Below are 16,867 nucleotides of genomic sequence, written 5' to 3' on the forward strand. Positions count from 1 at the left end.
AAGAAAGTGAAGAAGAGGATTGAGTCTATGATGCCTTCCAATTTTCTGACCTGTTGGACTAATTGTATATATTAAGAGCTATGACACCTAAAAGGCATTGTCTACCCTGAGGAGAGCTCAAAACAACCCACTGATATGCAAAAAAAAAAAAAAAAAAAAAAAAAAGGCAGAATTCCATTTATATTCTTTTCAATATTTTTAGTTTCTATTTGTATGTGTCTTACAAAGTAAGTAGTAAACTAATACAGTAGTATGTGTATATACTTTATAGCTAACTGAATATCAATATATTGTAGAGTGTGCTCAAATATTTCATTATAAGGGTATATGATCAAAAAGTTTGGAGACATCTGAGTGAAGGATCAATCACAAAAGGAATAATAAATTTGGTAGTTAGGGGAGTTTGAGAGGCCTACAGAACATTTAGGCAGTAATTTCTAATGGGAGGTAAGGGTCTAGATCAGACAAGGGTATCCAATAGAACTTTCTGTGATCATGCAAAATGTTCTAAAGATGTACTGTCCAGTATGGAGACCAGTAGCCTCATATGGCTGTTGAGCAGTTGAAATATGGCCAGTGCAACTGAGCAACTGAAATTTTTCATTTTGTTTAATTTTAATTTATTTAAGTTTAAATAGCCACATGTAGCTAAATGGCTACCATGATGAACAGCACTGATCTAAAACTTTGAAGAGAAGCCTGGGCTCTCATTTACTGAGTGCTTCCCCGGCTAAGCATTTTACATACATTTTTAAGCAATTTAATCATTCCAGCACCCTCTGGAGTAGACAGCATTATAAAAGAAAAGAGTAAGTTCTTCCTTACTCTATCCTTTTAATGGTAAAAGAACAGATTGTGAAGAAGAGCATACTTGCTCTGAAATGTGTACTTGCTTAGATATTCTCTATTGGTAGATATTTATGCAGCTTTTACAACCAAGTGACAATTTTGTGTTTTTCTTTCAGGTGGTTTGCTCTGTTAGAGATTCAAATATGTATTATTTTAATACTTTACAAATATGACTGTAGTCTTCTGGATCCATTACCAAAACAGGTAAGTGTTTTCAGAATTTCAAATATCATGGTTTTCAAATTTGGTATAAATTCTACATTAAAAATGGTTTTATACATTTTATACATTTTATACATTTATACATTAAAAATGTATCAAATTTGGTATAAATTCTACATTAAAAATGGTTTTAATTACTAGAGATAAACTCCTAATTTCCTCACTTAAGTTTGATCTTAACAGGTGTCTTACATGCCACCAGACTCAGAAGATACCCCTTAATTCCCTTACTTCTGGGTCTGAAATGTATGCCATGTAACCACAAAACCAGCACCAATTAGCAGTGTTTCCACCACTTACAGTGTTAAGGAGGACCTCCATGAATTTGCCAATTTTGACCGTGTTCCCTGTGCTAAATAGACATGGCCTTGATGTTAGGCTTGTTTCCCTAGAGAGGCATGTCTGTGGGTTAAAAACAGAACCATCAGTTGTGAAGGCAAGTCATAGCCCTTGATCCATTTGGGAAGCAATGACATTGAAGAAAACAGGCAGTGAGCAACAGTAAAGACAGCAAACCAAAATGAAAAGGCTGTGACCTTATTCCTACCTCTGACCATTGAATATCCTAATCGTTTTTTTTTTTAAAGATTATTTATTTATTCATCTGATAGATGTGGAGAGAGAAAGAGAGAGGCAGAGACACAGGAGGACAGAGAAGCAGGTTCCACACCAGGAGCCCGACGCAGGACTCGATCCCAGGACTCTAGGATTGCGCCCTGGGCCAAAGGCAGGCGCCAAACCGCTGAGCCACCCAGGGATTCCCCCCTAATCATTTAACTCCTCTGTGTTTCTATAGGTCTGTCCTCCTAGACCAGTGGCTTTCAAACTGGTACAAACATCAGAATGACCTGGAGGGTGGAGGGCTTTTTAAAACACAGAATACTGGGCCCCACTCTTAGAGTTCCTGATCTAGGACATCTAGGGAGGGGCTCAGTAATTTGCATTTTAACCAGTCCCCAGTACTGCTGATGCTACTGGTCCCGATGACACACTTTAAGGACCACTGTCCTAGGAAAAAAAGGGGAAGTCCAATTTAATTTCAAATGTTTGGAAGTCATTTTGAAGACTCTGGGTAAAATATGCTGTTTCAACTGAGGGTGAAGCTCAGAAATTAAGCATTGCAATTTCAAGGCTATTCACATAGCATGTTGTGCTTTGATTTACTCTTGATAAAATAAGGCTAATGTATGGAGGGATAAATAAAACTCTTGGGTGACATTTCAATAGAAATTATGTAAGTGCCTAAGTGACACAGACAATATTATATTACTCATAAATATGCACATTTCAGCACTTTCCCCTGATTTCTTTTGCACTTCTATTTTGAGTAAACTAACTACCAGTGATGAAGAGCCCTCAAAATCCTACCATGAAAGGAAAATCAAAAAACCTTTCACAAAGATTCTCAACAAGTGTAGTTTTATTATCAAAAGGAACATCAGAGTTGGAATATTCTCACAAAATACCAGTTCCTGGCTCACCAAGTTAGATGTCACAATTTTGCCCAGGACTGATTCCCCATCCAAATATTTGCCCATCACTGAGAGGACTCAGGAATGTCTTATCAGGTTAGAAGGATGGTATTTGTTGAAAGCATGTAACACCTAATCCAAACGATCAGTAATCTTGACCTTCCTCAGGCAAGATTTTGCCCAGTATTTTCTTCTAGCTAAGAATTCTCTTAGTTATATTTATTACACTATTCTACACACATCCTACCTATTTCTGTTTTGACACTACTAAGAACATTTTTAAAGAAATACTATATCCAATAAAAGGGAAAAAAAAGAAATTTTATCTCAGTCTGTAAAAAGTACGTCTGAGTAAAGTCTCATGGTCTCAAGGGAATTTTATTTCATAATTCTTATTCTAAACAGATGAATTAAAATTATGTAATTATTAAATTTGTTAATAACTTGTAAAATGAGGTGATCAAAAAATGCAGGAAATGACCTTCGAATTACTAGGCTCTTATAAGAGATGGGAGGGTATAGGTAGTCAGATCATGTTCTGAACACTCTTTTGTCAAGCATGGGGGCATCTCTGGGCTTAGAAATCAGCTTCCCCAAAGAAATATACTTGTCATAGTAGCAAAAATCAAATGCTAGAATCCCCAATTTTAATTTTGCAGAAGCCCCTTGTTTTATTTGATCTCACAGGTGCTTAGGAAATTAATTTTAACTCTTGTTAAGAACCAAATAATAAGCAAATACTATAAAGCTTTACAAGATACACGACCAGGCAGCAATGTTCAGATGCTGGCAATGAGGGCTATTCATTTTGAGCATTTATGGACCAACTTCAATTCTCTTGCAAAAGCAAGTACATATTTGCTAATACAGTGGAGTTTTGCTTATTTGGCTGGTTGGTTTTGTTCTGTCTTGGCTTTTGGGGGCTCATGAATCCTTAGATAATCTCATGAAACCTATGGATCCCTTTCTAGAAAAGAACACAACTTTTCATGCCCACAAATCTGTGGTTGCAATTTGAGGAATCCATGGCAACTCTGCAACTCATTCTATCAACTCCCCTAGGAATCTCCTTGTTAAGAAGCCCATTTTGTGCCTTGTTGCACTCAAACTTGACAATAGACTGATGATTTAAATTGGACTGATGCCTTTTCCTTACTCTTGATCTTCCCCCAACCCTCAAGGCTGATAGAACAGCTTGCATATGTTCTGTTCCTCGAATGGAAGGCTAAAATTGATGCTTGACATTATCAGACACATCAAACACTTCGAGTCTTTTAAACCTAGACTCTGTACTTTTAGAGGTAATTACACTTGAGTAAACCTTTGGTCTAAAACTGTTGTCTTATGTCTCTTAACATCTATATTTCTTCTGCATTTCCGCTTTTAGAGTTTTCTTCATTTGGTGGGTGTCCAACAGCCAGAAGGACAATGCCGAATTGAATTTAAACAAAGAAAATGACATCTGTTGGGCCTAAAGAGGGCCAGAGTCTTCTGGAAGACTGATTGTCCCTGTCCACCAGCCTGGCAGCATCTAGACCTGAGCTGTACTAAAACATGCTGTTTAACTTTGTTTTAGGATTTAGTTCAAGAGAATGTCTAAATGGTATATGTGTTTGGTACTTTAAGAGTAGACCAAGAATCTGACATCACTCTCACTGATAGGAGACGTGAATATATGGTTTATAGAAAATGTTTAAATGATTTTAAAAAGATGCATTTCTTAAGGAGTTGTAATTTGACTTCATGCATAAGTATATTAAAACTTTAAATAGAAATAATGCCACTTGAATGAAAACCATGGTAAACTGTGAAGGCAACACACGTAAATTTCTATTTTGGAAAAGCCTTAAAATCTTAGACTCTAAGAAAATATTAGTAATTTTTGGATATTTTAAAAATTTCTTAATGTGATTCTCAATTGGTAACTGGAATTCTTAAGCTTTCTTAAATAACTTGTTATGGTAAACATGACTAGTGCTGAAACAATGAATAAAATGATAGCTTTCTAAGACCTGTGCAGATAGAGAGCATGTCTTACACTCATTCTGTGCTGAACTACACCTAGGACACCTTCTGTATCAGGTTTATTCAGGAAAGGTATGCTGATTGATATGTTGATTTGTATTTTAATGAAGGTGAAAGCACTCTTTTGATTCAAGCTGTTAATAATTATAGGGTAAGAGGTATATTTTTGCGTGTAGAAACACAAAGTTACGTCAAGGCAAACAACAGCATTTAAGTTTATTACTTAGGACTTCTGTCTGAATATTTACTTTGAAATCCTAAAAAGAAATCCTGTCATGCCCCGGGGGCAAACATACGACATTAGTAACAGAATGATCAGTGATGTCATGATTTGTCCTCTAATATTCAGTAGAATGCTGCTTGCCTCCTTTATTTCACAATAAATAAGCTTTGTATGCATGTTGTCCTCTGGATTATTTGCTCCCCTGTGCTAGAATTATCCTGTGGAGATGATAATGATTGCTTAGTCATCTATTTCCTACCAATGAGCAGATGACTCCCTAGGAGAAAATTAAGTACTCTGGAGTACATTAACTCTTTCAGACTAATACAACAATTCTGAAGCTTAGCTACCAGCTTGCAGCTTAGCTTAGCAGGTTTGAGGTCTAGAAACTGGAGAGGATGAAGAAAGCAATTTAGAAGTCCACGGCAGATCTATGCCTTGCAGACCATAACCTAGCAGGGTCTGCTAAATATGGCGGGTATTTTCTTAGGGCAGATATGTCTTCCTGAACAGCTGAGGCCCACGATGAAACACTGTACTGGCCTATAATATGCCCTTCAGCTGAATTTGCAGCTACACAAGGCTAGTGTTTATCTCCATATTCTTGCTTGGTAAAGATAAATGTTAGCTGACAAGTTTATGCACTTTAAAAAAATGCAGACAAAGCAGATCCACTGGCCTTTGATAAAATCGGTAAAAATAAAATAATGGTAAAAGAAATATACTTGGAGATACCATATCTCTTTATTTCCCTAGCCTGGCATTTTATATATCTAAATCACTGCTCTGTTCAGGCTAATGAGTTCAAAGTGGCTGGCTCCCCCCTTTAGCAATGGCATATTAAGAACTCAGTATTGCCCTCTTCTGCTAGGTCAGGCATTCAGCTGTGTCAGTGGCTGTGGCAACTTTAGTGATAGCTTCCATCTTGTCAGCCATTGTCGAAATTTGTTCCTTTCAGTCCTCGATCAACCAACCAAACCTTTTGCCATTGCCCAAGTATCTATATATATTCTTACCTCAGACTATTTCTCTCTCCACACAAAGTACATGGCCAAATATACTGCTCAAAACTCTGCCCAGTAGGAGAACTTCCTCTTACCACTGAAGTTCTTGAACTTGGCTCTTCTCTTGAACACAGCTGAGTAGAGTAGAATTCAGTTTGTTCCATTGTATTAAGCCAACCAATATGTCATCCAGGCCCAAGATTTTTTCCCTTCTCTGTCAACTGGTCCTACCCAATGGGCCAAAGGTGTGAATTAAGAAAGATGCATCAGCCTAACAGCGGTGATGACCTGTTTATGTAACTGACTTTTGGAGTTGCTCAAACCCGATCCCAAACGTACCATATTCCTTGTATAATGGATTGCTCCTGAGCCCAACTGATAATATACTTGGTAAATATAGCAATGCCCAACTCATGATGAGCAGCTCTGGTCAAATATGCATGTGGCATGTTCAGGCATTGGAGGCTGAGCAGTACGTCAGGAGCTGGTTTTCAAATGATAAATAGTTTTCAGCTGTTTTTGGCCCATCACCACTGGTAGTGGTAGTGCTTGAAGTGGAATCAGAGCTTGAAGATGCTATTGGTAAGCTGACAGTGAAAGTGGGGAAGTAACCTTGTTTGCAGGTGATGAGCTTGAAGTCATGTCCTTAAAGGGTGGATTTGCATGGAGGCACAAGATGGCAAAGTCCTTATCCTTTGGATAGACTTCCAGAAAGTACTTTGTTGTCAAGTGCTTGTCAAGATCTGGGTAGATCTGATTTTCTCTTCTGGCAGAGATAGGAACTAGCTAAATACCAAGTAGTCTTACTTTAAGCTTTGTCTTCCGGTAACATGGAATTTTGGGAAGAATTATATTAAAATGACCTAAAGTAGGGATATAGTGATTTCTTTACAATGCATATAAACTCTCCTTTGATTTTTATTGTTGTTACTGAAAAAAACATGTATAGGACATATAACTCAAAATATCAGCCTAACATCTGATTTTACTGCCTAAGAAGCTAAAATCCAAGCTGGAGAATGTTGCAAGCCTATGTAGGATGTTCGGTGTCTGGTGAAGACAACCCTGTGGGCAAGACATTTTAAGTGAGTGATTCTCAGAAGACAGAAAAATGAAACAAATAAGTAAATTTCCAACTTCTTTGGGCAGCAAAACTTTTTATTCCTCAACACATTGATTGTAAATCTCTCAGTAAAAACAGATAAAAGCTGATAAATCCAAATCAGTGTTAGTTGACTATACTTCATTGTTTGTCGAGCCATTATGTGCACATCTTTGCAGAGCCCCGGGGACCGAGACAGTACACGTTGGAAAATGCTGGACTAGATGAGCTGTGTGTGGCAGAGACATTTAATGCCTACTGTATGTCAGGCTCTTCTCCAAGTTTCTCAGGGCCTGGATAGTCACACAGGGTCACATGACTAGTTTACTAGGGTCAATGGTCCATAAGCAGAAATGATGGGTGTCAATTCTGAGTTGAAACATGGACATAGGAGTATAAATTGTCTTTATTACCCTCTTTCCCTGATATAGTAATGGGGAAGCTAGCAGCAAAAAGAAGGCTGGGTCCCTGAGTGTCAATGAGGATGAAAGAATTCTTTCCCCAAATTTGCACTAGACATAGAGTGTGAGCAGGAAACACTGATGCTTGCCACCACAGCTACACTAGACTACCTGAACAACCTCGAAAATGATATCTAGCTCTCTATTTTCATGCCTATAGTCCTCTTTGCTCCATTCTAAAAAGAAATGAAATACTAAATGCTACAACATGGATGAACCTTGAAAGCATTATGCCAAGCGAAGATGCCAGATAGAAACGACTATGCATTGTATGATTCCATTTATATGAAATATCCAGAAAGGCAAATCTGCAAAGAGAGAAAGCAGATTAATGATTATCTAGGGCTTGGGGGTGGGGGGGCTGGGCAGGGAAGGCAGAGGAGGTGGTGAGACAATGGAATAAGTGACAGCTAAGGGGGCACAGGGTTTCCTTTGGAGGCCATAAAATGTTTTATGTATTTATTTTTATTTTTTTAAATTTTTGTTAAAGATTTTATTTATTCACGAGAGACACAGAGAGAGGCAGAGACACAGGCAGAGGGAAGACAAGCAGGCTCCATGCGGGGAGCCTGATGCGGTACTCGATCCCAGAACTCTGGGATCACATCCTGAGCCAAAGGCAGACGCTCAACTGCTGAGCCACCCAGGCGTCCCCATAAAAGTGTTTTAAATTGGGTGTGGCATTGATTATATATCTCTGTGAAAATATGAAAAGCCACTGACTCTTACCCTTCAAATGGGTAAATTATATAGCATATCAATTATATCTCAATAAAACTGTAAAGAATAACCAATGATGTAGTATGACTTTTAGAATGCAAGGCAATGTGCAAAAAACACAACTTCTTAAAAAAGATTTATTTACTTGATAGAGATAGTGCGTGCAAGTGTGGGGAGGGGCAGAGGGAGAGGGAGAGAGAGAATCTCAAACAGACTGCCCGCTGAGCATGGAGCCAGACTGGGGCTCAATCTTATGAGTGAGGAGCCTGATGTCGGGCTGATCTCATGAGCCAAAATCAAGAGTCAGATGCTTAACTAACTGAGCCACCCAGGTACCCCCCTACCAAAAATACAACTTATTAAATACTCTATAAAGCATTTCAGTTCCAGATTCTGAGGTCCTGTTCTTTTGGGCCAGCTGAAAATTCTATATGAATAATTAATTCCGAGGACCCTCTATCCCCAGCATGACAGTAAAATCAGGGATGTTCACAGGTGCATAGAAAAAGGGACAAGTGCCCCTAGTCACCTATGTTTCCAGTCTGCTTATGGCATCACTGCTGTCCACTAAAGTCCCATGACTTCCTACAGTCTCTGTGCCTCCTTCAGCATGGCTAAAACCCTGGAGCTCACATCTCCATCAGACTCTTTTTTAAAAAAAAAGATTTTATTTATTTATTCATGAGAGACACACAGAGAGAGGCAGAGACACAGGCAGAGGGAGAAGCAGTCTCCCCACAAGGATCCCAATATGGGACTCGATCCCAGGACCCTGGGATCACACCCTGAGCCAAAGGCACATGCTCAACCACTGAGCCACCCAGGCGTTCCTCCATCAAACTCTTCAGCACTCAGATCTCCCAGACTCAGCCACCTCACCCTTTGCCAGTCCAGTAGACGCTCTTTCTAATTAGTGTCCCTGACACTCAGTTATCCCTGTTCTTTAAGAGTTGGCCTTAAAAAAAAAAAAAAAAAGAGTTGGCCTTGATGGCTCATAAAACTAAATTTTAAGGACAGATGGTGGTTTGGTAGTGTCTGAGTAGGTGCCCACTATTGGCAGAATTTGTGGGGTAAATGAGCCACAGCTACAGGCCTTTCTGCATCTTTTGTCATGAAAGGAGGAAGGGCGGTGAGGCAGCTGGGAGCCATGGAAAGAACTGAGTTTAGACTCAAACTCCTACATCCCAGTGTGGGCTCGTGCATTTACTACTTGGTCTCTCACAGCAATAATTTCCCAGCAGGCTAATTACAACAACCACCTCACCCAAGAGTTTAGACTGAATCACTTTGTGAACTCTGCTACCTATCAAGTGCCATATGGCGATAAGACGCTATAATGATTAAAATGTTTCTGGATCAGGGGCGCCTGGGTGGCCCAGTGGGTTAAGTGTTCAGCTCAGGTCATGATCCCAGCCGGGATCCTCGAATTGAGCCCCACATCAGACTCCCTGCCTAGCAGGGAGCCTCCCTCTGCCCATCCCCTGCTTGTGCTTGCTTTCTCTCTGTGTCAGATAAATAAACAAAATCTTAAAAACTAAACTAAAATAAAAGTTTCTGGATCAACTTCTTGGCCCCATACCCTCGCCTGCAAATCTAAGTCAATATTCACTGCAGCCCTCAGCACTGAGAGACCTAGGAAATTTCTAGCTGTCATATTTTCAGGAACCCCACTGTGTTTTTCTCCCGTAGCTGTAAACACTGCCACTCTGCTCTTCCTGTCACAGATGTCTTCTTACTTCAGTTTTAGACAAACAAACCTCTTGTCTGAGACCCACGCCCTTCACATTCTTCTCAGTCCACTTGCTGTGACCGACTTTGGTTCTTCTCTAATTGAACGTGTAGAGGTGTCTCTCCTCTGCTTACTCTCGTGGAAGGGTCCACAGTGAATCCCACAACTGCCTCTTCTGTGAACATGCTCTTTTTTGAGTGAAGACCAAAATCAAGCATAAAGGACAAAAAGACTTGTCTAACATTCCAACATTCTTTTCCCATGCTGTGCTAATTTGTATCTGGCCAAAAGGAAAAACAAGTACGAAATCAAATAAAAACGAGGCATTATCCCCCATGTGACAGGACCTGAAACATAAATGGGCTATACCTCATAAAAATGTTTCTAGATGAACCCCAAAACCACAATCCAATGTGTAAGACTCTACACATCGAGATTTTGCTGAGGTTTTTCTATGTCATAATGTCATTCAAGAAAGTACCTTTGAGGATATTGATTCATTCATTTATTCATTCATCTAAAATGAGCCAAGAGCGTGTCAGCCCCTGGGTAAGAGAGAGGTGGAGGGGAGAGAAGCACAAGGATGTCCCCATTAATAAAGAAGTCAGACTATCTCTGTCCCAAGAGCTCTTCTAATATCACATTCCCATTACAATCCTATGATCTATGATGTAGGTACTAACATTCTCTCCATTTTCAAAAGAGGAAACTGAGGCACAGAAGGATCAAATAACTTTCCTAAGTCACACGGGCAGCAGGTGGTAAGCCAGATTTCAATCTAAGCATTTGACTCCAGGATCTGAGCTAACTTTAGATTTGCCTCCTTTTCCAGTTGCTGTCCATACTTTACCCCAAAGAAGTGAGTCTCACAGGTGGTTCAGATACTGTGTGGAAGCTTTTCAAAGTCCCACACCTCTAGACACTAAATAAGCAGTCATCGTTTCCGGTAATTTATAAGCACAAGCATATATGAGACATTTTAAGTATCATGGAGAATTTCTGTCCACCAGGAGGTTGATTTAGTGCATTTTTAGTTCTTACCTTAAAAAAAAAAAAAAAACAGTTTTTGCTAAATCTTTGCATACTTCCTATAACTGCTGTCATTGGGAAGAATAACATATAATCAGGGAAAGGAGAGTAGTAAGAAGCATTCACTTTGTCCAGTTTGCCAGCCATGATATCAAGCCGCTTCAGTGATTTCACTGTGCAAATATCTATTGACTTCTATCAGCATTCCCTTAACCCACAGGACCAAGTGTCCAGAATCTATGTGCGGTAGATGTCAAGTGCAGTAGATGGCTATAGAATGAATTGAATTTGGATTCATTTCCAACAAAACAGCCGTTAGTAGGCAATAACTAGCATTTATTATGCTTGATAGTGTAGTTGTGGGGGGGGGGGGAGTCTGTTCAACCTTCTATCAGTTCCCCCAGGCAGTTTGTTTCTATGAAACACTGCACTTATTGCTATATCTCAGCTCACCATCTGCTTCCCTTCTCAACAGCCATCCATTATTAAGCCCACCAGCACACACGCGCACACACACACACACACACACACACACACAGATACACCACATATTCTTGGGACTTTCTGAAATATGGGCCATGCTTCCTTATCATGAGATTATATGAGTACATTTCAATACAGAAAAAGAAAACAAAGCATCACTAAACACGGTGGCTGCAGAATGAACAGCCACTATCAGAATCCCAGAGTGGCTGAAGAACGTGTCACCTCCCAGCGGGGGGCATCGTAGCCACACCTTCCGGGACCCAGAGGAGGCTCTCCTGTTGTGAGCCACATCTTTCATGTGAAAGACAAAAGTCAAAACTGCAGACCTCTTGCCTTGTGCCTTTTCCCTTCGTACAGTGCCACTTTCTCCTGTTTCTGGTTTCCCTTTGCCAAGCCAGGAGACTTTTCCCATCTTCCCTGAGATCGCCAGACACTTTTCCACCAAACCGTTTGTCCTTTGCTCTGGGAAACATCACATTTCCCAGCCTTCCTTGCACTTCAGCATGGCCGCATGACTGAGTTCTGACCAAAGGAATTTTGACATGAGTGATAGACTTCTAGGCAGAGCCTAGTAAAAACCTTCCATGTACCACTCTGTTCTCTTCCTCCATCTGGGTTTCAGTGAATGGCTCTGAGGCCCCAGCGGATGGTGAGGCCACAGATGGAAGAAGTCAGGTCCCTGAATGAGTGTGTGGAGAAAGGTCACCTCCCCCCTCAAAGCCCAACTGTGTAAAGAAGGTACACAGCAAACTTTTCAGTGTTAAGTCACTAAAATTTGGAGATTGTTAGTTCCAGCAGATATCCAGCCTCATGTGTTTACATAAGAATTGTGTAATACAATTTAAATGCTGTGCTGTCCTTTGAATCAGATTTAAATAAACTTCAACATCACTTGAAAATTATTTCTGTTACCATGCCATGAAGAAAACTAAACTGAGTTTTCTTAGTATGGAGTGCAAGTACCATAAAATGAAATGAAACAAAATTAATTTAAACCCAATTGAAATTTTATCTGATTTGATGTACTGCATTTCATCCACCAATAAATGGAATGTGGTGAAATAGCTTTATATATCCTTCAAATGTTTATGTTCTATTTATATGGGTCTTCAAGAGCTGTGTCCCAATGAGCTTGTTTTTGTGATTCCAAACTCCTTCAGAAAGTTGTTTTATATTTAATGCAGTGTGTTTGATTGTTGCTAAGCATCCATTTGGTGCAAATTAATAAAAACACAAGCACTAGCTTCAAAAGCCAAAAAAGAATAAGGTTGGAGAGGAAGCACTGGATTATTTCCCTCTGATTTGGAAAATCAAAGTTTCTCATGTGAAACCCTACCAGGTTTTTCTTTTCTCTTTTTCTTTGCTTTGCGTTTTCTTTCCCCCTTTACTAGAGCTCTAGAGCTCCCGCCCGGAGCTCCTGCTCTAGTAAAGAGGAGAGCACAAGTGCAAATTTGTGATTGTTACATGCTTAGAGGTTGATTAAGTCCTCTCTAATTCTTCAGCCAGAGAGAGCCTCACCTGCAGAGGCAAGTGCCTGGCAGGTGGAGGAGGATGGCAGAGCCAGGACTGGACTGACCGCAGGTGTGAAAGGACTCAATGTGGTCATTGCAGGCAGTGGAAGCTGCAAATGAAACCAAGGATTAGTTAATGCTAAATAACTAATTAGTTTAGACATTTGTAGGCAGGTGAACCTGAAGACAGCTGCTAAACCAGAAGATTAGAGATGTAAGTTCAAGTTCAGCAAAGATTTGTGTGACCACACTGCAGTTGAGGGAGGCTTTCAGGCTGAATGTTGTTAGCCCACCCAAGTCCCAACTGTAAAGCCTTGCCCTTTACCGTTTAGCTCCACTCTGCAAGCTTGCTGGCCTCCATGGGGTTTATGAGTGCTTTGAGCTGTACACCTGCTGCCAGTGGGGTATAGGGTAGAGGATTCTCCAACAAAACAAGTCAGATTTGGCCGAAGCAGACACAGGGCTCAAACAAGGATCACCCTCCTCTTTGACAAATAGCCATCATTGCTGACTGCTGCTAAGGACAATCTGCATCCTATACCAGCAGGAAGGAAAGCTAGTGTGACCCTTGAGTACAGATGTATGGGGCTCACAAGGTGGGAACATCAGGTTGGCTCCTCTTTGGCCCCTGGCTGTGGCTCATGCATGGTGTTGATAGAGAGGAGGCTGGGTCATCTTCAGACACTGACCCTCCTCTTCCACTGGCCCCTTCACATCAGGCCACCACCCTTTTATTTCCCGTCACCTCTCTTGCTTATTTCCCTTTCACTTTTTCTTTCCTTCTGCCAGAATCTTTTCCCAATTTGGGGACTGAGGTAAACAGAAACCTTTCTTTTTCTCAAGTTTTATTTTCCTCCCATTTAATTGGCCAAAGCAAATCATATGCCCTCACTGAATATCAGTGTGGTGAGCACTGGTGTTGAGCAGGGGTGTGAGCATCGTCTTCCAGGGAATGGCTATCATCCTACCACAGCTCCTTCTAACAAGTTGGCTGTGGACAGGATTGGACCTGTGACAAGTGAGAGGACCAACTAACCCCACACTGGGGCATCGAGGAGGCAGAGGGAAGAGAGTTTGATTTGAAGCTTGAAAGAACTATTGAAGTCAGACAGAAACCCCCAGCAGATTTTGGCCTCAGTGAGGAAAGAGTAAACCTTGGCACAATACCAGGATTAGTGAGTAGTAATTGATAAAGTTTAGTTAATGAACCATGTGTTTGGTCAAATTAACTTGGAAGAGAAAAATGTTAACTAGCCTATGATATGCAATAGGAACTTTGAACCTTCGTTTTATGGGTTTTAGTGGGGATTACAACAAAATGTAATAATGAAATATTTGGGAAAAATTGTATTCGATGGGTAAGGGGACCTCCAAAGATGTTCAGCTTGACAAATATTACTTAAATGTCCAATAAAGAGTTTCAGTCTATATTTGAAAGGAAACTTTTTCTTGTATTTTCCTTTGGTGCTTCCTCTTCCTCTCTTCCTTCCTTTTCCTTCTCCCTTTCCTCATCACTATTTCCATCACTACTTTTTGACTTCTTTGAGTGTTCAGTCAATTCTCATGGAGTTCTTTTGAGATGTACTTTTTTAATGCTAAAAATGTACACCATGGGGTGCCTGGGTGGCTCAGCCCGTTAAGCATCTGACTTCTGCTCAGGTCATGATCACAGGGGCCTGGTATAGAACCTTGAGTTGGGCTTCCCACTCAGTGGGAAGTCATTCTGCTTCTCCCTCTCTCTCTGTCCCTCCCCCGCCCTACTCATGCTCTCTCTCTCTCTCTCTCTCTCAAATCAATAAAATATAAAAATGAAAAAATAAATAAAAAATAAAAATGTACATCAGTTGTCTCAATTTGCATTATATTTGGGTGCACATATGGAAAGTTTCAAAGTAACAGTGATGTACACATACAAGGGCTCATTATCTCACATTAAGGACATCCGAGGTCAGCAGCCCAAGACTGACTTGACACTCCATAGTGTCGCCAAGCTGACACATAGAAGGGCATAGAGACCTGATCAGCTCACACATCAAGTTAGTGGCAGAACTTGGGCTCTTGGAAAACAAGACAAATTCCATAATTTGAACAATGAAACTCCAAATGATTTCTAAATTTGGCTCATTTTAAGCTTGCTTTTTTCTCCTTGCTTCCATCATGTCTATGATTTTCTTCAGCTCCTTTGTTGGTTTTATCTTCCTCTTACAGCATCCAGGTAATGAAATGCACTGCTCAGTCTTATTCATCAGGAAAATAGGAGGTGCCAGAAACGCCGAAGTCACTGTCTCTGAGGTGGCACAAGCTACCTCCTTACATTCTGTCAGGGTCTTTGGGAGGTAAGAAGATACAATGCCCAGAGCTCAGAAATGGAACATAAGCACACACACAAAAAAAAATCAGAAGTCACCTGGTTACTAAATAGAACACAAAGATCCTGTTGACTAATCATTTTTGGTGCTTTTGATTTTTTCCCCTATTAATAACTGTTGGGCTATACTAATATTACAAGAAGGCAGTAGGTGTGGTAGAAAAGGATATGGACTTTAATTTCAGAGCCTCTGGGCTTATATCCAGATACTACCTATCTCCAAATTAAATGTCTTGGGTAAATTATTTCCATAACCTCAATTTTCTCATGTGTTAAATAGAAGTAATAGTCTCCACTATTAGAAGTAGTTTCCACCGCCACAGGCTGGTTGGCAGGAAGGTAATATAAATAGACGTTTGGCCCTTTTAATTTATTTATTTATTTATTTATTTATTTATTTATTTATTATTCTTATTATTTGTTTTGAGAGAGAGAGAGTGAGGAAGGGGCAGAGAAAGAGAGAGAATCTTAAGCAGACCCCACGCCCAGCATGGGGCTCATCCCACCATCCTGAAACCACGACTTGAGGCAAAATCAAGAGTTGGACTCTTTACCCAACTGACCTGCCCAGGAACCCTGCTGGCCCTTCTAATTTCAGCAAATGACAACAAACTACAAAGAAAACAAGTCATATGGAAATTCATGTTTACAGAATTAGGTAATTAATTACTGATAACTTGAATTTTTCGGCAATAATTACAGTGGTTTAAGATACTCTATTCCCAATGGAAATGCAGTCTTATTCAATTTTTTAAAATATTCAATATACAAACAATTTGAGGAACAGACAGGCGTCTGTTTTACTGACTACTGCTTCCAGACTGGAATGGTTTGGGGTATACGATACATATTCAGTAAATATTTATTGAATGAATAAATACATGAATGAATGAAACAATTTTAATAGAAACTCGGCACCATAGTAATTGCTGGAAACATTAATAAGAGTCAACTCTAAGGAATTTCACATTCCAAGTATGGACAAACTAACAAGATGATTTCAGGTAATGATTAAATGCTACGAGGGAAATTAAACAGGATTATATGATAGAAATTGACTCAAGAAATGTGAAGGGGGCAAAAAAAAAAAACTTTAGATCTGATGGTCAGAGAAGTCCTGAGTCATAAAGGAGCACCAGTCACAGGGCAATATAGATGCTTTGTTGAAATGAGCTATTCAGCAGCTTTTTTAACAAACACTGTATTATATTTGTTTGACCTAAATTAATAAACCACTATTTCGAGCATTTTGGACGCATTTCTCCAGGTATTCATCACAAGATTTCTAATCAGAGATACAGCTCTCTTCCTGGATGTTGCAAAACTTAGAGCCTCAAGCCCTAGGATCTCCAGGGGACAACTTTGAAATTGTTATATTGGGCAAAGTTTTCTAAAGCATGTCCCACCATAAGACAGTCACAGATGTCTGACAATAGAGTAACATGTATTACATGCATCTTGATGTTTTCTCATTTTAATTTTTTCTTTTTTGAGAGAGAGAGCAAGCAAGTAGGGGGGAGGGATAGAGGGAGAGGAGAGAAAGAATCCTAAGCAGGCTCCACACCCAGCACAGAGCCCAATGCAGGGCTCAATCTCACAACTCTGAGATCATGACCTGACCTGAAACCAAGAGTCTGATGTTTAACCAACTGAGTCATCCAGGTGC

The 16,867-nt window shown here is 40.0% G+C and overlaps 1 protein-coding gene across 6 annotated transcripts in view; it reads left to right on the top strand.

Moving 5' to 3' along the window:
* The window catches only part of CYP39A1 (cytochrome P450 family 39 subfamily A member 1), a 90,049-nt gene extending 85,082 nt beyond the window's left edge, over positions 1 to 4,967 (top strand). For all 6 annotated transcript variants that reach the window (XM_077903772.1, XM_077903769.1, XM_077903766.1 and 3 more), the window contains 2 exons: positions 966 to 1,053; positions 3,931 to 4,967. In XM_077903772.1, the coding sequence (XP_077759898.1) occupies positions 966 to 1,053; positions 3,931 to 4,002 (160 nt within the window). In that variant the 3' untranslated portion in view covers positions 4,003 to 4,967. The remainder of the gene's footprint in view (positions 1 to 965; positions 1,054 to 3,930) is intronic.
* Positions 4,968 to 16,867: the final 11,900 nt, after the last annotated feature.

This window comes from Canis aureus, chromosome 7 (genome assembly GCF_053574225.1).
Source record: "Canis aureus isolate CA01 chromosome 7, VMU_Caureus_v.1.0, whole genome shotgun sequence".
Lineage (NCBI taxonomy): Eukaryota > Metazoa > Chordata > Mammalia > Carnivora > Canidae > Canis > Canis aureus.